Source organism: Ambystoma mexicanum, chromosome 1q (genome assembly GCF_040938575.1).
Source record: "Ambystoma mexicanum isolate Mex_15411 chromosome 1q, UKY_AmexF1_1, whole genome shotgun sequence".
NCBI lineage: Eukaryota > Metazoa > Chordata > Amphibia > Caudata > Ambystomatidae > Ambystoma > Ambystoma mexicanum.
Window position 1 is genome coordinate 234783182 of NC_090922.1, and position 24818 is coordinate 234807999.

The following is a 24818-nucleotide window of genomic DNA, read 5'->3' on the forward strand; positions in this document are numbered from 1 at the left end:
AAGACTGGGCACCGTGTACTGGGGCACCCAATATTTCAGGATACATTTGGCTGTGGAAATGGCAGTGTTGTCTCTCAGGGGGTAAGCATCTGTCCAACCGGAGAACCCACACCTCATCACAAGACAATATTTTAATTTGGCAACTGGTTCCATCTGTATAAAGTCCATATACACAACCTCGAAGGGCTGTGTTGGGAGCCTGCTATGACCTGCTGGTACCTTTACTGATTTGCCCACATTGTGCTGGAGGCAAATGGCACATTGTGCTGCCCACCTCCTGCAATAGGATCCAATTTTCCGGTTCTTCCATACCTTGCTCACGATATCCTCCATTGCACTTGCATTGACGTGGGCATTTCCATGGGCCATGTCTACTACCATAGGCAAATAACTATCGGGGAGCAACCACCTAATTTTAATTCTGTCCAACCACACCCCCTTAGAGGTTTGTTCGTTGTTACTGTCCTTAGTCCATGTCTTGATTTCACAATCTGCCGCTTCCTTTTGAATATCCTTAACCACCTCCTCAGGGTCATTTTCTAGTCCACCACCATCCCTCTTCCCTTCCACATCCCTTTGCAACATGTTACACTCTGGAAGAGGCAGTTGACAGTGTTCCGCGGCATATTTAGCCACCTGGTCTGCTAAATTGTTTCCCTGCCCCACAAAATCTACCACCTTTTTATGGGCGGAGCACTTTACTATAGCCACCTGTGCGGGTTCAGCCAATGCTGCTAACAACTTATTTATCAAATTACCATGTTTTATTTTTGTTCCATGCGAGGTGAGAAACCCTCGCTCTTTCCACAGCAGGCCAAAATTAAAGGCCACACCATGTGCATATGCTGAATCCGTATAGATGGTTACAGCTAAATCTTTGCTTAGTTCTAGAGCTTTTGTCAATGCCCTTAATTCTGCAGCTTGCGCTGATAACTCGGGTATGCGTTCCATATGGACAATCTCACTTTCAGTTGTTACTGCGTACCCAGCTACTGTCTCGCCATTTTCCAGTTTGTAACAGGAGCCATCACAAAATAAAATCCCATCACCTCCTTCTAGGGGAAGGTCACTCAGATCGACCCTACCTCGGGTCTGTTCGTCAGTGCGTATAAGGCAATCATGCATGTCTTGATCTCCCTCCCCACTTGGCAAGGGCAGAAGGGAAGCTGGGTTCAAAGTATTGCATCTCATAATAGTCACATTTGGTGCAAACAATGTCAACTCATATTGTGTTAACCGGGCTGCCGTGAGATGCTGAGTCTGAGTTCTATTGAGCAACACATCCACTGCATGGGGAACTCTTACACTGATAGTGGTCCCCAACACTAAACCTGCACTTTGCTTAAGTGCCAACGCTGCGGCAGCAACTGAGTGCATACATGGGGGAAGCGCTGCGGCCACACTATCCAAAGTGCCAGAGAAGTAAGCACAAGGCCTTTGCCTTCCACTTTGTTCCTGTGTCAATACAGATAGAGCACAACCTTGCTGTTCATGTACAAAAATAGTAAAAGGCTTGCCGTAATTGGGTGTCCCGAGCCCTGGGGCACTGCACAAAGCGCTTTTTAGAGCGTCGCAGGCCTCTCTCATTTCTTGTGTGCAGGTAAAGGGTACCTGATCCTTTTCTGTTTTCAAACTTTGTAACAGGGGCTTAGCTATCAGGGAGAATTCTGGGACCCAATGACGGCAATATGAGGTAATACCTAACAATCGTCTCAATTCTTTAAAGGTACTAGGATAGGCCATTTCCTGTATTAACCGTACCCTTTCAGGTGACAATGATCGACCCTCTGCAGTGAGGACGTATCCCAAATAATCAACCTTGGCCTGTACATACTGCATTTTCTTAAGAGACACTTTGTGACCATGGTATGCCAAATGCCGTAATACAATCAAAGTACCTTCCTTGCAACACAATTCGGTATCTCCACAAATGAGGATGTCATCCACATATTGGATGAGCATTACGCCAGGGGGTAACAGAATTTCATCCAATTGTTGTTTTAGCGCTTGGCTAAAGATAGCCGGGCTTTCTGTGTAACCTTGGGGTGCTCGACAAAATCTGTACTGTTGTTGTGCTAACACAAAGGAGAAGAGGTATCTGGATTCTTCAGCTATGGGTATGGAGAAAAATGCATTCTTTAAATCCACAACACTAAAGTAAGTGGCCGTGGGAGGGACCATGGTGAGAATACTTGTTACACTGGGGACAACGGGATACCTGGGCTCTACTACCTTGTTTATTCTTCTAAGGTCAATAATAAAACGATACGGAGTCACTTCATCTCCTTTCTTATGTACGGGAAGCAACGGAGAGTTGCATGGGCTATCATCACACTCTTCGACAACCCCAAGTTGCATTAGGTCATGCACAATCTTAATCAATGCTGCCTCGCCTTCTGGAGATATTCTGTATTGAGGGGTCCGGGGTAGAGGGACTCCATGTTTTACCTTGATCACAACAGGGGGAATGTCCAAAACACCTACATCATTACTACCAGCAGCCCAAAGCTCTGCGGGCAGTTCCTGTAACTCTGGTGGCAATGGTTCAACCAAATAACACCCACCAATTTTGGATTTACATATGGTCATACGAACGCCTGTTGGGGAACAATAGATAGTCGCATTTAAAGCTTTCAAAAGATCCAACCCAAGGAGATTCTCGGGGCACCTGTTAGTAAGTAACCATTTGTTAGTCAATTTCACTCCGCATATAGATGTCTCAATTCTCTGGGACACTGGAGTACATATGGGTTCCCCACCGAACCCTACCGAAACCTTATTTTCACCCGATAGTGGAACTGAGGGGACGGCCTTGGCGTCGACCGAGCTGTTACCTGCTCCGGTGTCGACCAAGCATTTAACGGTGGGGTGCTGTCCTATCTGTAAGTTAACATATGGTCCCTTTTGGTCTATAGGAACAGACACCGTCTCCTCGCATTCACTAGGGGCGTTTCAACTCATTGCTGCTGTGTTATCAAAAAACATCATTCCACTCAGTTCGTCCTCCACAAACCCATTGCCATCCACTCTAACCATTTGTCGCTGCGCTGCACCGTTTGAGAATACATTATTTTCGGGGTTTACAAACCTTCCTTGGCCTTGAGGTGGTCCCGCGAGGGGTCCACCTCGGCCCCTTCCTCTCCCACCCGCCGGTTGACCATTCCGTGCCATTAATATGGGACATTCATTTTTCCAATGTCCCGTCTGCTTGCAAAATGAGCATTGGTCTATTCGCGGGGGTGTCCATTGCGCAGTGTTACCAGCGGGGTTCCTTACCTGGGGTCTCTGGCCCTTTGGTTTATTGTAAGGTGGTTGCACCAATTGTTGCATTAACACCTTATTCTTTAAGTTCCTGTCTGCCTGTTTCTTCCCTTCCAATTCTTCCTCCTCCTGCCGCTCGTAATATTTAGCCATTTCTAGGATCTGGGACGGGGTGCTTGCCTGCCAGGTACTTTCGCCTAATTTAAGTGGTTTCTTAATTCCTTTACGTAAACCTTTTACGAAGCCCATGGCGAAATATCTCTGGCCCGTTGGGTCGCTAACAGACTGACCACTGTGTGCCTTAAATGCACTTTCAAATTTCAAGAAATAGTCCCCAACCGTGTCTGTGGAACTTTGTATAACAGCATCCATCTTTTCAACATTCACATCTACTTCTGGCAATACGTCATTCAATGCTCTTAGTATCCTTGTCCCTAGTGTTTTTAGGTCCTCTGGGATGGGGTCAGTTGGATTCCGGTTTGTATCATGTTTTTCTAACGCTGTCCAATCGATGACATGTCCAGGGGGGTTTCGAGATCTAAAAGGTTCCCATACATCAGCCGGAGTCACGGCAGACATCACATGATCGATGTCCTGGAGAGTCAGGGTACACATTTTAAATAATGCTCTTAATTCTTTGTAGAATCCTGCAGCATCAGTTCTGGGGTCTGGGGTGCTTCTTTTTATACTAAACAATTCTGCCCTAGTGAGGGGTACGTAAACATATGTTTTTGTAACAACAGGATCTTTACTTGGGTCCGCGTTTGCTGTAACAATGGGCGCACATTCTCTTAGGGGCCCCACAAAGGAGGCCCCCGGGAGAAATACCTTTAGTAAGTCCCTGAACAACCTAAGTGTCCTACGGTGGTCCTCTTTTTCCCAATTAGAGTCATAAGATTTTAACTCGACCATACACTCTCTCACTTTCTTACAGACCTCATCTCGCCCGTTCTTTCCACATTCTGCTCCTATCTTATTCAGGAGTCCTTCTAGGCACACTAGTTGGGTTGCGGGGTTATGGGTTTGTAATACGCCCATCCAATATTCTAGTTTCCCTTCCTCTTCTTCATTAACTATCCCTTTAATCAAAACGTCGGCAGTTGGTTTAGCCTCCTGTAAGGCCTGTTTTCTCCTCTCCTCTTCCCGTTCCTCCCCCATTACTTGGTCATTGTAGTTCTTCATAACCTTCGTCACCCAGCCAATTATTTGAGTGTATTTATCCCATAGGGCCATCCGATCCCTCTCAGTGCTAAGGGCCAGATAGATTTCATACAGTCCCTTAGGCCATTGTAGCCTAGCCACATTTTTAAACCAGTCATCAACAAGGTTGCTATGCATTTTCATTATTTGCCGAAATTCTTTTTTCTGGCATGTGTACAACTTCTGTTTCACCCCAGCTTCTGGATCGTCAAACAATTCTTGTGCCATGTTTTCTAGATGGGTAAATTCAGCTAGGGTATACGTGGGATGTCTGGTTAAGTTCCCTACTTCTATCTCCTCAGTACTGCCTGGATCCATAGTGCCGGTCTGAGGATGATACGGGGGTGGATATGCAGAGGGGGGTGCAGTAGGGGCCTGAGGCGGAACGTTGGATGGGGATAGGATGGGTACTGTTAGCCGCAAAAGGTTCTCTGTTAGTCTGTCCGCATCCTGATCAGCTTTGATGTTAAGGCTGACTATTTCTTTTTCTGTTTTAGGGAGCAGTGGGTACATGCCTTTACCATACCTTATCAATGCAGCCCGATCCTCTACATCTAGCTGGTGTTCGAACTCTTTGTTGTCTAATTCACAAGCCTTTTCCTGCAAGGTTCGCTTTTGTTTCTTTCTATCCTTTTTATCTTGGGACATTTTCTGTTTTATCGCTTCTGTTCGCCATTGGCGAATAGCATCATGCTGGGCAGGGCGGACCTTTTTCTGTAGTAATACTAATTCCAAATGTTCGATCGTTTTAATATCAAAAGTTCCCGCTTTAGGAGGCCATCTAAACTGGACTGACTTCTTTGTGTATTCCTCCCAATTTTTACAAAACTGCACAGCTCCCAACCCATAGTTAGTTAGCATAGTATAACACGGGGTGCCTTCAGCAGGCGCATGCATAGGTCCCTCATTCTTATCACGGTCACATAAGTTTCCCATTATTAATAATATCCTTTACCAAAGATCAAATAATACGTACCATAAAACTGATACCAATTGTGGCTTACCATCCACCAATACAATTCTCTGCAGATACAATTCACTCACCGCACCAGGGAGACCTCCCCTCTGTCTGGTTCGTCTGGGCCTTGGCAGAGCAGTCGCCTCTCCTTCTTCCCGATCTCTTGTCTCAAGATGAGGACCGCGCTGTTTTGCATCAATCGTGCTATGAAATATGGGCCCAGTTAGTCGTCGCCGGAGACAGGAGCTCGATGGAAGGCACGCATCAAAGCGATGGACTGCGTCTGCAAGAAACCGCCAGCACAGGGACGCCAATTTGTAAATGCTAAAATTCACAAGGCGGAGGTCTCCATCAATAAACACACTATTAAGTGAGTTTAACAATCATTTATTGCAACCAAGACAAAAGCTTCCGCGGAAGGGCCGACACATAACACATCATAGAGATGCTGCCAGTGTGTGCTGCTGGATATCACAAAGAGCATGTCTTTTATAGCTACACAGATACATTAAGTCTTATGCCTGGCTTCAAGCCCAACCCCTTTCTATACATACATTTTCCTGCCAAAGCACTTTTGGCTGCTATTTTAGACATTGCGGTGAGATTTACAAAGGCCGGACATTGCAAGTGATCATTATTCATATATCTTATCTAAGCAAGTCAAAAACATCCTTCAGGATGCACGTTCAACCTTTAACATACGCGATCGCAAAAACAAACCAATTCATCACATTTGACACTGGGGAATTCGCAAGCTACACATATCCTGCCGCGGCAGTGATAGCAATTTCCATATATGGCTGTTTAAATATTGGCAGAGCATATCTTTTACAGAGTGCCGCACAAGCGCTTGATAAGGTTTCCCTTTCACACACATTCTCAGAAAATAACAAGTCCAAATATAGATAGGTTTATACTTATGTTTTGAAAAGAGTGCAAATGCTAACAGTCATTATTCATAGATATACCCAAGGGTCAGTGAACACATGCTGACTTGCAAGGCCACTTCCCGTGCGAGCGATGCATGAGGCTTAACAGATGCTGGCTATGTGTGTTTTTTAGAAAGGCAGGCTGAGAGTATAATTTCTGATTCTGTGAGTGCTGTAGGCCCCAAGGCGAAACCTTGAGCCTTTAGGCCTTGTACACAGACATGAAGGCAGTTGCTTTAACAGGGAAATGATGCTATAAGCAATGGGGTAGTCTTCCTGAAGCAAACCATTATGGCAATTTCCAGGGGAAAAGGGTTTTCATATTAACAATATGTATGATATGATGTAACCGTAAACCTAAGGAAAGTATTGTAAGAACACATCAGAAGGATAAGGACTACAAATATAGCAGTTTTACCTTCTTAAACTCCTGACTGACAGTGAAGAAAGGCACCTGGCTTACATATGACAGTGACCAAAAACAGAAGGAACTAGACATGTAATGTTATCTGTGCTGTCACCATAGTACTTTGTACTATAGTATAGTGACTTTTTAGTTCCTGTCTGTTACTGCCCTAGATATATCGGTGAAGGAAAAAAGAGTGAGCCAGACATGTGATGTCATCAATGACATTTGTGATGTCATCTTTGATGCCCTGGGTGTGAGTGTTAGCAGTGCACTGTGGTGGGGCAAGTTATGGTTGCTTAGCCTACCATAACTGGCGAATTTCAGGGGGTTTTCGGTTTTACTTTGAACCATAACGTCACATTTATAAAAAAATTTTTAGTGAATTTCACAGGTTTTTGGTAGTGCAACTTAACCATAACGTCCCTTTAACAAAGTTTTTTTAGTGATATATATATGGCCTCATTGGACATGTATTGCACCTTTGACCGCGTAGTGCGCTCGATCATATAGTCAAAGATGCTCAACTTCAAAGTTCCCCTAAAATTGGTACAATTATTTGCCTTGTTACATACTGACTCAGCGCTTAAGATTCGTATTACGTGGGAATATTCCATGACTAAGTCAATGCCTTCACATCTTGGACTCCCACAGGGATGTATCTTAGCTGCCACTCTTTTAAACATCTATGTGAGTGACCGTGAAATTCACGATCTTACCAGCTTTGAAATACTATCTTGGGAAGGTGGAACCGGTACTATTATATGGGCTGGACCTGTCCATGGTGGATTTAGGGGGTTATTTGAACGTATTGCAGGGTACGCTTTGGAAAAATGTTTTGGGTCTGGCACATTCAATACTTCTATCATACGTCACGAATTGGGTTTGGTTTCACTGAAAGCTCGCTACTTGGGGAGACAGCTGCTGAATTACACCAAATTATTGCAGCTATCAGATAACTCCTTATACATAGACCTACATAAAATGAATGATAGGACCGTACATTCGTTAGAATGTTTTAAACTCAAAATGCAGGATCTATTGCAGTTTATGGGTTCGTCTGAAGATTAATTTATATACCGCTCGGGTAAAACGAAATTGTTCAGATACGATTGGATGCTGGCACTTGAATCACGGCATTCTTAATCTCTGTACTCTGCAACATTCCCACATAAAAGAGACAAACTTTCAACATGCTTATTCCAATTCCCATGCAATAAATTGCACACTATATATATGCGATTTTGATTGAACCAACCTCTTACAAGGGAAAGGACTATGCATTGGAATTCAACCGATACAGTGGAGACACCATTGATGTGTCGCTTCAGCAGGTCTAAGGACTCGCTGGAGACTGTATGGCATTGTGTTACTGATTGTTCTTGTCTATCATCCTTAAGGCAAAACTCATTTGGTAAATTTGGAGACTGTTTTGGAAGGTATTCTTTGAAGAACCTATTTTGGTCCAGGCTCATGTGGGCGGAGAATGTTTAGATAATTATTGCTCTGTGCCGCTTTTTATGTGAGATTGATGTATTATTGGAAGATAATTAAGTACGTTTTTTATTTTAGGTATTGTATAAATATGTTTTAAAACGTTTCTTTAATGTGCTATGTTGTGATGTTTGTGTAAGGTTTACTTCAAACTGTCACAAATACATTTTTGAAAAAAGGCCTACTCCTGACAAGATTCTCTGATATTTATCCTTGATTTTTTCTTACTAGTGAGACATTTTCACTCTTGATGATTTGCACAGGAGCGTCAAGAGAAAGCGATTGGTCTGCTTACCTACCTGGGACAGAGCGCTGCAGAGGCCCAGACTAGCCGTCCCTGGTACCAGGAGGCTCCCAAGCATTGCAAGCAGGAAGAAGCAAACGCAACCAAGGATGAGAAGCTAAAAGGAAGATTGGACCCTCTGCATGAAATGGAGAGCTACCTGAGAAAGAAGAGTGGTGAGAAAAAGGAGCGAAAGAAAGAATCCAAAGGCCACAGGAAAGAGAAGAGGGACAAGGAACCAGGGTAATTATCAAACATTCACAATTCATTGTGGGTAGGAAACTGTTGGCATGCAACCCTAGGGGGCCAATGAAGTGCTGGTAAGGCAATTAGTTGGTTGCAGTAGGGGTAGGAGTCTTGCACAAGAAGTGAACATGCGTGTTCTGTTATGACATTTGTATAGCACCTAATGCCATTGGTATGGCCTGAGTGATGTGAGTAAAGATAGATATGTCAATTCATTTTTAACTGGTGCAAGATGGTCAGTCGAGGCAGTACGAGCATAATGGGCAGCATTGACTGGCCAACACTGAGTTTTGACATGAAGTGTGTTCACCAGATGGAGAACGCTCTGTGACACAGCAGTAGATAGTGCGTGAGAGCCAGCTGCCCTCATGTGGTATGCCATCTTGGATGCTATTTGTGTAACCTCTGGGTGTCGAATAGGTTGTGCTAGTGAGGCCCTTAGGTGGCCATGAAGACCTCTTACTTGTATGGCCTCCTATGGGCACGGGATGCAGGGAAGGCAATAACATTCACTTCACTCTCTGCTTTCTGTGCACTGTGCCAGAGAGTGGAGAAGAAACCGCAAGGGACCAGGTGGGTGAGTGGGCAATTTTGGGCCAGTGAAAGCTGAACGTGGGCACAGTGAACCACACTGGAGAAGAACTATGGCATAGAAAGTGACATTGGGGCAAAACTGTGGCATTGAGGATTACGTCTGGGCAGAACTCGTGCCCTGAGAGCAATGTGAGACAGAACTGGGGCGGGGAGCGCATCATGGGGCAGAATAGTTTTTTGTCACAACCAGCATGAAAGGGGGCAGCGCTAGCATGTAATAAGATTGGTTGCTTCATTTTCCTTGGCTGCAGCAGCATACAAATATGTTGTGAAATGATCCTTCGTTATTGTTGGTGATCTGCCAACTATTGAAACACATCATGCATTCCGGTACAGAAAAGTGTATACATTCTATGGCTTTTTGTGCAATTTGTCTGGCATGTGCAAAGATTGGGGTGAAAGCATAAAGGTGCAGTGGACTGACCCCAAAATGAAATGTTTTTGTTCTGGGCATTAGCATTTCTTTTTTTTTTTTTTTTTTTTTTGCAATACAGAGATGTAGTCAACACATGAGATTTTTGGGCCTGTGGATTCTGAGCTAAGTTGGGGGGGAAGCAGCTGGGTCTTTTCACGATTCATCATTGCCAGTCTTCTCCTTTTGGCATGTTGTTCTGGGAGAAAGTTAAAGCATGGGTGTCTCTTTATTGGTAGAGAACTCGGATCTAGTTTATTTAGTAGGCCCTAGTAGCAGTTTCTTATGTTGGAAGGGTAGGGCGGGAAAGCACCCCCTCCTTCAATTGTTCTCATGCTTTCTTTCCTCCTCCTTGCAGAACGGCAAAGCCCTCAATGGAGCAGTTGCGACAAGAGCGTTTAAGGCGTGAGAAATCTGAGCGAGCCAGAACAGAAGCCTTATTGTCGGGGAGTTCTGGGGAGAAGACTCCGGGACTTGGTGAGCAGGAGCTAGACGACCGAAAGCGCCGCTACAATTCGCAGTTTAATCCAGAGTTAGCTCGAAAACCTAAAATCCACGAGAACTACAGATAACTTGCCCCTCATGGCCATGCAGGCCATTAGAGAGCCTTGCACCACAGAGAACATTTGTGGCAAAGAAGCGCATCTTTTACACAGCGAGTAGATGAATCCCAGGCCTGAAACTCCAAGAACAGGGGCATGATCTAGCAACTCTGAGTGCTTGACTTTGTGCTTGGCTGGACTAGTAATGTATTGATCAGCCTTCGTGTCAAGAACCATTTGCTGGAATTCTGCTGTCAGTGGAATCTCAAATGTTCTAGTTGTCCTACTGTGTAATGGCTAAGTGGACAGTGTTACAATAATTAAATTATGTATTGTAAAACGTTTTAAATTCTGCCTTTTTAACAGCTTGCCAGGTTCATGAAGAAATGTGTATTTGTACAGCCATATTAGGTTTGCATCTGCAGTGCCCCGATTTGGTGGATTGCATATGAATCTTTAACACACTTCAAGTTACCAACACAATGCTACAGTTAAGCTGCTTGTTCTTCTGCTGCACAAGTCTGTTATAGATTGATATCCTTTGTACAGAATAGCAATGATTATACATACCCAGTGGTCGAAGGGTATGAAAAGAAGTAGTTGAACTATGTTCCCTAGTGGCCTGCCTCTGCTCCCCGCAAACCCCTTCACCACGCACAATACAAACCCTCAAACACATGCTGTTTAAGGGAATGTTTAAACTTCTTCCTACACTTTTATTTTAAAATGAAACCATTACGGAACGGTTTCTTTTTAATATAAAAGTATAGGAATAGTAAAACCTAATTTAAAAAAGTAGAGGAACACCGCTCCCACCCACTGCACATATCATATTGTTTGATTGTGTTAATTACTACATAAAATGTTTGTTTTTTACTGCACACACTACACATGGAATATTCTCGAGGCAAGGCCCAAAGAATAAAACTTGGAGAGCCGTTGCATTAAGCAAGGTCAGCAAATGACTTAACGGAATTGAATGTCCTCAATATTCTTTGAAGGACTAAAGTGATGAAAAGTTGTTGTGAAATGGAACTCCATAACTAAAGTGGATAGGTAACGACAGATTGCGTATGAATGGTGCATTTGATTTAATAAAACTTTCATTTAAGACTCACTCACGCCAAAGTTAAAAGTATTTAGCCTAAAAAATTGGATGTTTTTCTAAACTGGTTTTCAGAATGGTTTAAGGCACTGGGAAAATTAAGAATTAGGTGCTTAGAAGATACTAATGCAAGACTGAGAAATAAATTGGACAGAGTTTAAAAAACGGGAGATGCAGGACAAGGGAGCGAGGTCTATTTCACCAGCTCTGACAACAAAATCGTACCTGTATTGGGCAAAAACCAGGAAGAATAGAGAAGATGAGAACTGCATTAATGACACATCATGAAGTGTGAGGCTAAGCCATGCTGTGCCAGCAAAAGCACCACAAGAGCAATGCCAAAGCTCCCAGTATATGTAACCCCAGAATTCAGCAGATGCAACCCCAAACTCAAAAACTATCCGGGCATGCAGCGAGTGCAACCACCATTCCATTCTTGCTCCGGTGCGCATGAACTGAGAGGGTTACCAAGACTGGGTGCTCAAAGTGCTGGGAGCCTGGTAACGATTTGTGGACACCTTGGGATTTGAGACATTTTTGTAAGGAACTGCCTAATGGGAGACATAAAACAGTTTACTGGGGAGTTCAGGACTGTGATTCAGCGTTAAAAGCCCTCCTGGGCTGATATGAATCAGCTCATGAATAATTGTTTGAGTCGAGAGTGGCTGGCTGAAAGAAGACATGGTGAATGGTGTTTAGGTGGTCCAGGCTAGGGATTCATTAATACAGAATATTGCTTTAGCTTCCCCGTAGAAGACTGGTTGAGGCAAAACTAATAATTGTAAGCAAAAGAAGCCCCACAGATTTAGACCTATTGAAGATTGAGTTTATGCAACATTCTGTTCAGTTGCTACCGAAGGTTCAAACCCACCTCAAAAGTATTTGTGTGGGGATGGGAAACAAAGTCCCTCCCAACACTTGTTTCTGAGGCGAATCATTTATTTCTTGTCTGCATCAAACGGGATGACAAACAAATGTAAGTTGATGGCACTCCAGTTGTAAAATGTGCAACAAATGCTACTGCAGGGGTAGGCACATTTTGCTAATGTTGACAGTGGGGACCCGTGGCTGCAAGACGAACCAGACAACTCAGAGGAAGGAGTTGGGGTTATGGTGACCCTGATCCGCAGCATAAGTAGCAGGGGCTTGGGAGGTTTAAGGGTTGGATTTGGCGTCTGCTACAAGCAAATGTAGAAACGGATGCTTCTACAGCTCCATTTTACCAAACGTGAGGTCAAAACCCTTCCAGGTCCAAAAGATCAAAGACAATTGTAGTTAGGAATGCCAGGGGGAACTGATGTCATGTGAATTTTCATACCTGTTTATTAGGAGGGATCCTTTGTAGAGTGTGAATATTAATGTGAACATGTGCTATGACTGATTGACATATGGGCAAACCATTCTGTAGTTGAGAATACATATTTATTTAATGTCCCATTGTCTTGAGAGACCGTGCAAGCCGTAGTGATCTCGAACAATACAGTGATTCACACAGTAGCCCAACACATGACCGTATCAATTGGTTCAATTTCAGATAAGCTTGCATTGTTATCGAGTCCCTTGTCACTAAGAGGCAATTTATTGTGGAAGTTGCTATGTACTATATAGTGAGCTCCTGATGGTGTGTTCTTAGACATCCCAAATGTGATGGCTATGTTGCAAACCGAGTAGGAAGAAGGAAGAAGAAAAAAGTGAAGAGGGAACTAAGAAGGGGGATTTTAAACAGTTGTAAATTCCCCAATTGTGGTCACAGCATGAGAATTAAGTTAGTTTATTTCGTATCATAGAATGAGTGAACACTAGGGTAGATGCTGCAAAGCCGGTTCTCAGAAAACCCCGACATTGTTTGAAACCTGAATCAGAGGCAGACATGTATATCATGATAGATTGATTGTTACACCCAGGCATACTACAAGCCCATGCAATACACCAATTCTACACATTCACTGCTACTTGACTAAAACAATAAAATCCATTAGGTATATTAAGAGCCAGAATTGAGGGCAATGGGTATTATGTTCAATACCTTGAAGGGGAATGAGGGGGGAGGGAGGCAAATAATCTTAATGCCCCAGTTAGTTGGAGGCATTTACCAGTTTACTTCCACTCGGCGACTTCCTGCGACGGGCGACGTGACGTGATGAAAGAATCTATAGGACACATCACTGATCAACGGTCATGACGAATCAAGTGACAGGCATGGCACACTTAAAATTGGCACTCTGAACGTTAAGGGGCTCACTTCCCCCACCAAAAGATCGCTAGTGTCTAGAGAATTCAAGAGGGCGAAGCTAGATATACTTTTTCTACAGGAAACCCGATACAGCAAGGGAGATGAGAGAAAGGTCATATACACCAAACTAGGTTCCGAATATTGGGGTTCAGGCCCACTCAAGAAAGCTGGAGTCGGCATTTTGGTCAGCAAAACTATCCGGTTCGAACTCTTAAAGTCCTGCGCTGACGTAAGTGGTAGAGCGCTCGTACTGGTCGGCAAGATACAGGGCACCATCATCACCCACTGTCTCCTGGATCTGTGATATCTTCGTCAGAGAACGTAGACTCCGAATCTCCACCCTCCCCTGACTCTTCACCTTCGTCTCCCTTCCAAGAACCCTTCTTTTCTTTTCTTCTTGATTGCTCCTTTTTTTTATGTAGGTAAGGACGGCCACTGAAGGAAGCCACCGTGCCACCAAACAGGTGACCAGGCAAAACAGCAGAAAGAATCCAAATGGGTAAGAAGATGGCAATCCAATATTCAGGCCAGGATCTGGTACACGGGAGAGCCAGGCAAGTGGAATACAAACGGGTAGGAGAAGAAAACAAGAATAGGGAGAGAACTAGTAGAATACAGGAAGGCAGAAAATCGGAACAAGAGGAAAAAATCGGAAAGGGGGAGGGCTAGCAAAGACAAGAGGGAGAGCGAAGGGGGGCAGAAAAAGGGTTAAGAAGCAGAAACAAAAAGGAAACTAGATGAAAGCAAGCGGAGATAGGCAGAAGGGAAGGCTCGGATCCGATCGGGGACCGGGACCCCAAGCAACAAGGAACGGGCGAGAGCAGGAAAGGCAAAAGCTATACAGCACTAGCGGACGGAAGCGTTGCGACACATCCTCAACCCGGAAGGAGCAGGCTTTAAGCTCCGGGTCGCGTTGGCGTTCAACCACTAGAACGGAACTGAAGGAGGGTGTGACGGGAATTGCAGCCGTCTGCGATGGGAGTAAGCATCCGCGCCGCCAGCGGCTCCACAAGCGCCACCTGCATAGCGGCATGACAATATGCCCCCTCCTACAGTTCCCTCCCCCGGTTTACCCGGATGAAAAAAATGGAACTTGCGCAGCAGGGAAGGGGCTGTAATATGTGTGATGGGTTCCCAGGTGTTCTCAGAGGAGGGGTAGCCTTTCCAATTTACCAAATATTCCAATCTGCCTCTGCGATACCTGGAGTCACAAATTTGAGCTACCTCATATTCTTCCTGAGTGGAAACCCGAGGCAAAGAGACCCGCTCAGCTTGACATGCCCAAGTGTCTACATGAAAGGTCTTAAGCTGTGAGGCATGAAAGACAGGATGAACCCTATTGAGGCTGGTTGGAAGTTTTAGACGAAAGGCTACAGGGTTGATCTTCTGTACTATCTTGTATGGCCCTAAGAACTTGGGGGACAGCTTGGAAGGATGGGCCCATCGGAGTAAGTATCGAGTGGAAAGCATCACACTAGATCCCACATCCCACCCAGGGACAGGTTGGCAGTGTTTATTGGCTTGAAACCTGTAACGCTCCTGAGCCGACCTAAGACCTTCCCCTGCCTTCTTGTGTATTTCTCTAAGGAGAGTGAGGAATCTACAGATGGCAAGTTGGTAGAAAGGCCGGAGACAGGAAGAATAGATTGGGGATGGTAACCATAGGTATCGAAAAAAGGACTAAACCCAAGAGCTGAGTGTACAGAATTATTATAGGAGAATTCTGCTAAAGACAATAACGAATACCAGTTGTCCTGCTGGGAGTTAGTAAAGCACCTCAGGTACTGTTCAAGTGTTCCGTTAAGGCGGTTGGTTTGTCCGTTAGATTGCGGGTGAAATCCAGATGTGTGAGGGCTCTTTCGATACCCAGCCTCTCACAGAGGGCCTTCCAGAAGCGGGAAGTGTATTGACTCCCTCTGTCTGAGATTATCTTTGTGGGCATTACGTGCAACCTGAAGATATCCCGGAGAAACACTTCCGCCATTCTTGCTGCTGTTGGGACCCCGGGCAAAGGGGAGAAGTGAGCCATCTTGGTAAATGAATCCACTACCAGCATTATACATGTGCATCCCTGAGATGGACATAGATCCACAATGAAGTCGGCTGAAATGGAGCTCCAAGGGCCATCAGGTACAGCACAGGGTTCAAGCAATTCAATCGGATATTGACAAGAGGATTTGCTTCGAAGACAGACAATACAAGACCGAACGTACCGATCTACGTCCTCTCTCATCCTTGGCCGGTAAAAGTGTCTTTGAAGGTACTCGAGTGCCTGTTCCGCCTCGATGACCCGCAATTTTTGAGTGATGGCACCAGGTCAAAGCCATCTTGCGAAAGGCAGGTGTGGGTAAGTAGAGTCTACCCTTTTCCAAGTAGAGACCGTCTCTAATTTCGTATGTAAGGTCCTTTGGATGTTTATCAACCTCAAAGCGACCTCCCGAATCCTCCTTGACTTGTCTGAGAAACGTAAAAACCACTCCGATGCTCTTGGTTCGGGAAAACATCCCTTCAGGGGGCATCTCTGACTCTGGCAAATCACAACGACGGGAAAGGGAGTCTGCCACTACATTCAATTTACCTGGAATGTATGTGATGTGGAAGTCAAATTGGGCGAAGAAGTGGGCCCATCGAGCCTGTCGGGTGTTGTAACACTCGAATTGCCTCAGGACCTGCAGGTGCTTATGGTCGGTCCGAATGGTAAACAGAAACCTGCCTCACTGAAGAAGATGACGCCATTCCACACAAGCAGATTTCATGGCTAGCAACTCCCGTTCGATGACTGAATAGTTCCTTTGGCTGACGTTTAGGGTTTTCGAGAAATATGCGACTGGATGTTCAACTCCCTGGACTTCTTGTAGAAGGACAGCTCCAATGGCGGCTTCTGAGGCGTCGGTTTCTAAGATAAAGGGCAGATTTTGATCTGGCTGTTGTAAGATGGGTGCTGAACATAATGCTTCTTTGAGGTCTCCAAAACTGTCTTCGGCCTCCACAGACCATTTGAACGGTTCCGAAGACTTCTTGAGTAGTGAAGTAATGGGTATAATCTTTTGAGAAAAGTTTGGTATGAACCTCCGATAAAAGTTAGCCAAACCCAAGAACTTTTGGATTTCTTTGACCGAAGTGGGCGATGGCCAATCTAGTATGTATGACACCTTGTGGGGATCCATAGAGATTCCCTGATTTGACAGAATATACCCTAAGTAGGGGATGGACGAGGCAGAGAACACACATTTGGCAAGCTTTACTGACAAGTGATTGTTTCTAAGTCTTCGGAAGACCTCCTTGACATGCACTTCGTGTTCTTCAGGATTGTTTGAGTATACCAGGATGTCATCGAGATACACTAAAGTGGTTTGGCATAACAGATCGGAAAACAGTCTGTCCATAAAATGTTGGAATACTGAGGGGGCGTTAACCAATCCGAACGGCATAACTTGGTACTCAAAGAGTCCGAATGGAGTCCGGAAGGCAGTCTTCCATTCGTCTCCGTTCTGCACGCGGAGAAGATGGTAAGCATTCCTTAAATCGAGTTTGGTGAATATCGTGGCTCCATGAACTGCTTGTAGAATCTCAGTGATCAAATGCATAGGATAACGATCCTTCACTGTTACTTTATTTAAGCCTCGATAGTCTATGCATGGCCTTAGTCCTTTGGATTCCTTCTTGGAAATGAAAAACAGGGAGGCCCCTGCGGGGGACTTTGAAGGTCTAATGAGCCCATTTGCCATTTTGCTGTCCAAATATTCTCTGAGGAATTTTTTCTCCTCCAAAGACAGCAAAAACATCCTACAAAATGGCACCAGCGCTCCCGGAGTAAGGTCGATGCAGCAATCCTCGGGTCGATGCGGAGGCAGTTCGACGGGGTTTCTTCTCAGTAACTACCTCAGTAAACTCCTTAAGGTAATGGGGCAGACAGTGTACGGTCTTTGTCTCGCAGCTGTTCGTTGTCTTAACGGTTTCGAATCTGGGCTCGGGTAAACACTCAACAAAAAGAGGATTGAAAATTCAGCAGGTTCTTTGTCCAGTCGATATTGGGGTTGTGCTTGCGTAGCCAGCATATTCCCAAAATGATGGGGAACTGAGCAGCTCTGATGATGTCAAAAGTGATTCTTTCGGAGTGTTGTCGACAAGGTGAGTTCTTCGGTGGTGTGGGTGATCATGCCAGAGCTCAATGGTTCGCCATCCACCCCTTCTACCTTCTGATCTTCTTGCTTGGCGATTCTTTTGACCCCCTTTTGTTCTGCCCAGTGGGTATGTATGAAATTGCCAGCCGCCCCACAATCAAGTAGAGCTAAGGTTGTTACTTCTGTAGCCTCTAATTTGAGAGTAACTGTGAGCACCATCAAACGTGAGTCCTCAGAAGTCTCCGATGACGACACTGAAAGAGGAGCATAAGGACTTGGACCAGCCCCTCGGTAGTGAGTCCCAACACTTACCGAGGGCGAGCATTTCCTGACCTTCTGGGTGATACATCCGGGCAATCCCTTACCATATGTGTGGATGCTCCGCAGTACATGCACAGGCAGCCTTCCCTGCATTGGTTCTTCCTTGGAGGTTCGTGGGAAGGGTACTGACGTGGACGGGTGAGTGTCCAAGAGAGGAGGTACGTTTAACTTGGTTCTTTTCTTTTCCATGCGTCTTTCTGTCATTCTGAAGTCGATTCGGAGAGTAGCATTCAGGAGCTCAGCAAAGGATACGGGTCTTTCAATCCGAGCTAGTTCATCTTTTAGGTCTTCTCTTAAACCTCGCCGAAAAAATGGCATACTGTGCCTGCTCCTGCCAACCTGCTTCCGCTGCCACCTGTTTAAAGGCTGTTATGTATGTCAGAAGATCCGAACTTCCTTGTCGAATATCAAGAAGATCTTCTGATGCCAAAAAAGTTCTTTCGGTGCGCAGAAAGGTTTGCTGCATCAAGGTTTTGAAAGCGTTGTAGTCCTGCAATACGGGGTCAGGCTGGTTCACCAGCGGGGTGGCCCATGCCAGGGCGTTAACGGTCATATGGGTGATCATAAACCCCACCTTGGCGTGGTCGGATGCAAAGGTCTGGGGGCGAAATGAGAAGTGTAAATTGCAGGCGTCCAGGAACTCTGACCCTTTTTGGAGAGCCATCAAACTTGCCCGACACTAGGGGAAGCGGTGGAAGATCAGTTGAGGGTCGCTCCATCTCAGTCATGCGTTGCTGTAGGGTGGCATTAGCTGCCTTCAGATTCTACATTTGCAAATTCAGACTTTGTACAGCAGCTACAAGTTCTTGTACTTGCTGCAGGGTGGCCATCTTAATCTCTTTCTGGCGTTGCACCCTGTCACCTGGATCTGTGATATCTTCGTCAGAGAACGTAGAGTCCGAATTTCCACCCTCCCCTGACTCCTCACCTTCGTCTTCCTTCCAAGAACCCTTCTTTTCTTTTCTTCTTGATCGCTCCTTTTTTTATGTAGGTAAGGGCGGCCACGGAAGGAAGTCACCGTGCCACCAAACAGGTGACCAGGGCCCACCCCCGTCCCCCGCCTCCCCCCCGCACCCCCCCCAGGAACGTCGAGAAGGGAAAAAAGTCCCAAGGGCACAAAAAAACCCTGAGCAATCACTGTTTATCTCGGGAGATATGGAAACCAGGATACTCTTGGAGAAGAATGTTAGACCGGAAGCGTGGATCCGAAGGAAGTTATTGTAGAACCCCCGGAGGGGGGTGCAGTCCAGGCGGAGTGTGGATCAGAACAAAGGGAACCAGGTAGAGGATATGGAACAAGGAGAAGAAGGCAGTCCAATACACAGGCCGGGATCTGGTACACGAGGAGGCAAAACAGCAGAAAGAATCCAAATGGGTAAGAAGATGGCAATCCAATATTCAGGCCGGGATCTGGTACACGGGAGAGCCAGGCAAGAGGAATACAAACAGGTAGGGGAAGAAAACAAGAATAGGGAGAGAACTAGTAGAATACAGGAAGGCAGAAAATCGGAACAAGAGGAAAAAATGGGAAGGGGGAGGGCTAGCAAAGACAGGAGGGGAGAGCGAAGGGGGGCAGAAAAAGGGTTAAGAAGCAGAAACAAAAAGGAAACTAGATGAAAGCAAGCAGAGATAGGCAGAAGGGAAGGCTGGGATCCGATTGGGGCCCGGGACCCCAAGCAACAAGGAACGGGCGAGAGCAGGAAAGGCAAAAGCTATACAGCACTAGCGGACGAAACCGGAAGCGTTGCGACGCGTCCGCAACCCGGAAGGAGCAGGCTTTAAGCTCCGGGTCGCGTTGGCGTGCAACCACTAGAATGGAACTGAAGGAGGGCGTGACGGGAATGGCAGCCGTCTGCGATGGGAGTTAGCTTCCGCGCCGCCAGCGGCTCCACAAGCACCACCTGCTTAGCGGCATGACACCCTCGTGTCGTTATATGCACCCAATACCGGACAGTCCAGGTTCCTACAACAAATGGTCCCCAAAATCATGAACGAAGCAGAAGGCGAAGTGATCATAGGAGGTGACCTTAATTCGTGGATGGACCCGGACTAGGACAGGCAAGCAGGTAACCCACTTACATCCCCCCAATTAGCTCTGGACGATCACAGGTCGCGGATATGCTCGACGCCTACAACCTCAAGGATGCATGGAGATACATGAACCCCGACCAAATGGGCTTCACTTTTTACTCGACAACGCATGCTACATTCTCCAGAATTGACTACATATACCTAACATCAGAACTCACCGGGGCAGTGTCTGAATCTAGTATATCTCCCGTAACATGGTCTGATCACCACATGGTCACGGTCACCATTGATCAGATCGCTTTCCCCAAGAGGAGCTCTAAATGGTGATGCAACGAGTCCCTCTTTAAAGATCCCATCTTTCGAGAACAGCTTGAGCAGGGCATCACCCGATACTTTGAACAAAACAATAAAGGCGAAACCCCCGTAAACACAGTATTGGAGGCAGGCAAAGCCACTTGGAGGGGAATACTCATTAAATAGGGGGCTGCGAAGAAAAGAGAACATAAACTCATAGAAAATAGTCTCTGAAATGAAATCACCCAACTCGACCTCATTGCCCAGTCTTCGGACCCTGACAGAATGCAAAAAATCAAGCAAGCCAACGACAAAAGGGAGGAACTGCAGCAATTGGAAATGGGTAGCATTGTGCGCAAACTCCAATGTCTCAAGCAAAAGCAATACGAACATGGAGACAAGGCAGGTGCCTTGCTTGCTGGAAGACTCCGGGAGCAACAAAGAGAGAGATGGGTCCCAACGATATACAATGAAGAATCATCCCATGAGCATCGCCCTCACAATATTCCCGAAGTCTTCGCTGACTTTTACAAGAAACTATACATTTCAGATGCCGCCGCGCACCTGGAGGCGATCACAGAATATATGCACAAAGTATCCCTGCCGACCCTCCCCCCGGACATAGCACAAGCCATAGACGATCCTATTACGGGAGAGGAAATGGAGGAGGCGATCAAAAGACTCCCAGCAGGGAAAGCCCCAGGAAACAATGGCTATACAGCAGGGTTCTACAAGACTTTTAAGGACGCCCTTCTCCCGTTCATGGTTGACCTTTTCAATAGCATCCTTCAATCCGGACTGGCGCCCTATATCCTTCTCAGAAGCTCTAATAACGGTCATCCCCAAGGAAGGTAAGGATCCCAAACAGTGCGCTTCCTAACGCCCAATTTCCCTCCTCAACACTGATGCCAAAATCTATACGAGAGTCCTCACTGCAAGGCTTTAGTCACACATGCCAGCGATAATCCACAACGAACAAGTGGGCTTCATTCTTGGTAGACAAGGTGCGGATTCTACCCGGAAGACCCTCCACCTCATACACTAGGCCAAAAAACTGCCAAACATGCCCGCATTATTTTCAATCGACGCTGAGAAGGCGTTCGACGGAGTTGAATGCCACTTCCTGGAGGCTACACTGTAGAAAATAGGCCTGTGTGCCCCACTCTCCGGCGAGGGATCAAAGCCGTTTACACGACTCCACGAGCATCTGTGGTAGTGAACTCCCAATCTTCCCGATGGTTCCCCCTCAGTAGAGGAACAAGATAGCGTTGCCCCCTCTCGGCAATACTCTTTGCGCTATCCCTGGAACCACTTGCCCAAACGCTTCGAGCAGATCCCTGCGTAGAGGGGATGCGAGTAAACGGCAGAGAATACAAACTGGCCTTGTACGGAGACGACATCCTGCTCCATGTGCTAAATCCAATGTCATCAATCCCCCGAGCGATTCACTTGATAGAGGAATATGGTGCACTCTCAGGTTTCAAAATGAACAAAACCAAATCCATTCTCTTCCCGCTCCACGAACCCTCTCCAGACCAGCAAATAGACCTAGAGCGCCTTGGACTAATTATTGGAGGCCCAGCACTGAGATATCTGGGGATCAATCTGACAAGAGACCTTGAACACCTGTACGAACCAAACTTTCCACAACTCCTCAACGCCTTTAAAGCTGATCTCACAAAATGGAAACCACTTACCATCTCCTGGATGGGACATCTAAATGCTATTAAGATGATGAGTCTCCCACGCTTCCTATGCCCCTTCCAGGTTCTGCCCATTACAATCCCGGACCACTTCTTCAAACAAGTTAAGAAGGCCATTTTGGAATTCTTGTGGGATGGAAAGAAACCCAGGATACCCTATGATACATTGATACTACCAAAGGAACTGCGAGGAGTGGGCCTTCCAGATATAGAACGATACTACCAGGCGACACAACTCAGAATCCTGATTCCCCCACCTGCGTGACAGAAGGGACCTCCAATGGGTCCAGTTAGACAATAACAACTTAACCCCCGCAACTCTCGCAGAATGGCTCTGGGTTCCCAGATCGAAACTCATAAGACGACTGCGTGTCCACCCAATACTGGGGACAGTGTGGAACATATGGAAGAAAGTGGGAGGAATGTCTGGAGTCACCACATGGCCCTCCCCTTTGAGCCATCTCTGGTCCCCCGGGATCAGGGAAGAAATCCTCGAACACGCCGGATACCAAGCCTGGTTTGACCCTGGACTTGAGAGAGTTGGCTAGCTGTGGAGAAAAGGAAAATTCATATCAATTACAGAGCTAGAGAAAGCTCTCCAACCACACCCGATTCCGATCTTCTGTATTTGCGATTGAAAAGCGTGTTATCCAAGAAGGAGTGGAAGGCCAAAACGCAAAAAAGCTCACGCCCTTCGAGACAATCTTGGACACGACCAACACAACCAAAGGCCTAATAGCACGCATGTACAGCGCCCTGGTCAGTAAGAAACACATTTCAAGCCCCCGCCTTAAAGAGAGATGGGGAAAAAGATTTTGGCAGAGAATTTGATCAGCCGGCTTGGGATAGAATTTGTGAAACGCCATCCAGAATATCAATTGCAGCCCAGTACAAGCTACATGCTATAAAGCTGTTCCACAGATGGTAGTATGACCCACACAGGCTGTCCAAAATGTTTCAGACCTCCATCCCGGGATGCTGGCGACAATGTGGGATCGACGCCAATTACTGGCACATGTGATGGGACTGCCCCAAAGTTCGCATCTTTTGGCAAGAAGTGCTGGGATGGATCAAACAGTTGGACGGCATAGAAAGGGAACCATCCCCCCTCCTGATTCTCTTTGGTCTTGAAGAAGATGAACTGATCAGGGTAAGAGGAATAGTTTCCCCCCTCCTAGCTGCGAGAGCGAGCCTGGTCATCAAATGGTAATCCCCACGCCTTCCAGACAAAAAGGACTGGATAAAGATTGCTACGAACATATATAGAATGGAAAAAATAACTGCTGCACTCCACGACAAAGCTGCACGACACTAGGAAGCCTGGAGCGACTTCGCTGGTCACTACGTCGCAGGCTCAGCGGCGACCGACCCGAGGCACCAAGGGAAATAGAAAGCATCCCACCTTAGTACGAGCCGAGCATCACGAGATACACCACCAGCCAAGCATGCATGTAACACACCTATCTATAAAATCTTAACCTAAACGATGGCCACCGATAAAAGTCATGTCGCCCACTTTAATTCACCATAACAAACGCCATGGACTTGGAAGAGTTATGAGCAATGTTAAGGGGAGGGAGGGAGGAGGGGTAAAGGTCTAATCTTCTTTCCATTAGGGCGGGACACATAGTTGTTGTTACAATGTTGTTCAGGTGCAATGAAATGGTTTTTCTTTGTCCCTTTTCTTGATGTACTCATGTCAATATAACATGCGCCCATCTGAATGTTTCTCCCTAATGTTTAAAAACCGATAAAATTTCAATTAAAAAAAAAACTAGATTGTACATGAGCCATATAGCATTTCATTGGTTAAACATATTTCCTGATTTTCAACACCCTTCCAACATGAGATTAAAAAAACTAGGTACAGTATACTGAAGACGCACTTCCAAGAAATGTGATGCAGAGCGGCAATGCTATATTTATCATGGAGAAGTGGTTTTACAATAAGTGATTGCAGTTCATTATAAGGCATGTAACAAATTAATTGAATCCATTTTTTTTTTATCTGCACAATTCTGGCAAAACGGTCATCATCTTTACCGCTTCCTTCCAAAGTCTTTCAGATGAATTTAAATCTAAAAGATTAAACCAAGACTGTGTTTTAAAAAAATAAATAAAAAAAGACACCATGCCAAATAAGATTGAAGACCCCGGTGGAGGGCAATGCAAGTGTAAAATCTATGAGTTTTTTTTAATCATTTCTTAATGTTACCTCAGAATTGACCTTTTTTCCACGTGCATTAAAATAAACTCCACACGCTTACTGCTTGTAAATGGAATTGCATTTCCAGATCGGTTCCATGTCCCCTTGCCAACACCCTTTTTTTTCTTTAAGTCATTTTTTATGAAATAGTTACTTCAAAAAAATTAATTCCTGTTTTGTTTTTATTTATGGGGGTATCCCCTTTCCCTATACTTTTTTAAAAATAATGTTTTTGTTAAAAAGTACTTTGAAAAAAAACGGTGTTGGCAAACCAATGCGATACCTCCAGAACGGTTAAATCTTAAAGCACACTAGCCTTAGGAAATTATTTTTTTCACATGGACATCCCTGGTATAGCCGTGGCCCTTTCACTCCACCATATATCCTTTAGGATCAACTGGTTAAAACTGTACTTCTGTTAGAAAGAGACTTAAAAAAAAAAAAAGCTAACACAAGCTAAAATTAGATGATCCTCA

At 45.6% G+C, this 24818-nt stretch overlaps 1 protein-coding gene across 1 annotated transcript in view; it reads left to right on the forward strand.

The window, feature by feature from the left end:
* LENG1 (leukocyte receptor cluster member 1) overlaps nucleotides 1–10674 on the forward strand; it is a 184744-nt gene extending 174070 nt beyond the window's left edge. The window contains exons 3-4 of the mRNA XM_069637925.1: nucleotides 8512–8774; nucleotides 10142–10674. Coding sequence (XP_069494026.1) covers nucleotides 8512–8774; nucleotides 10142–10355 — 477 coding nt within the window. The 3' untranslated portion in view covers nucleotides 10356–10674. The remainder of the gene's footprint in view (nucleotides 1–8511; nucleotides 8775–10141) is intronic.
* The last annotated feature ends 14144 nt before the right edge of the window (nucleotides 10675–24818 follow it).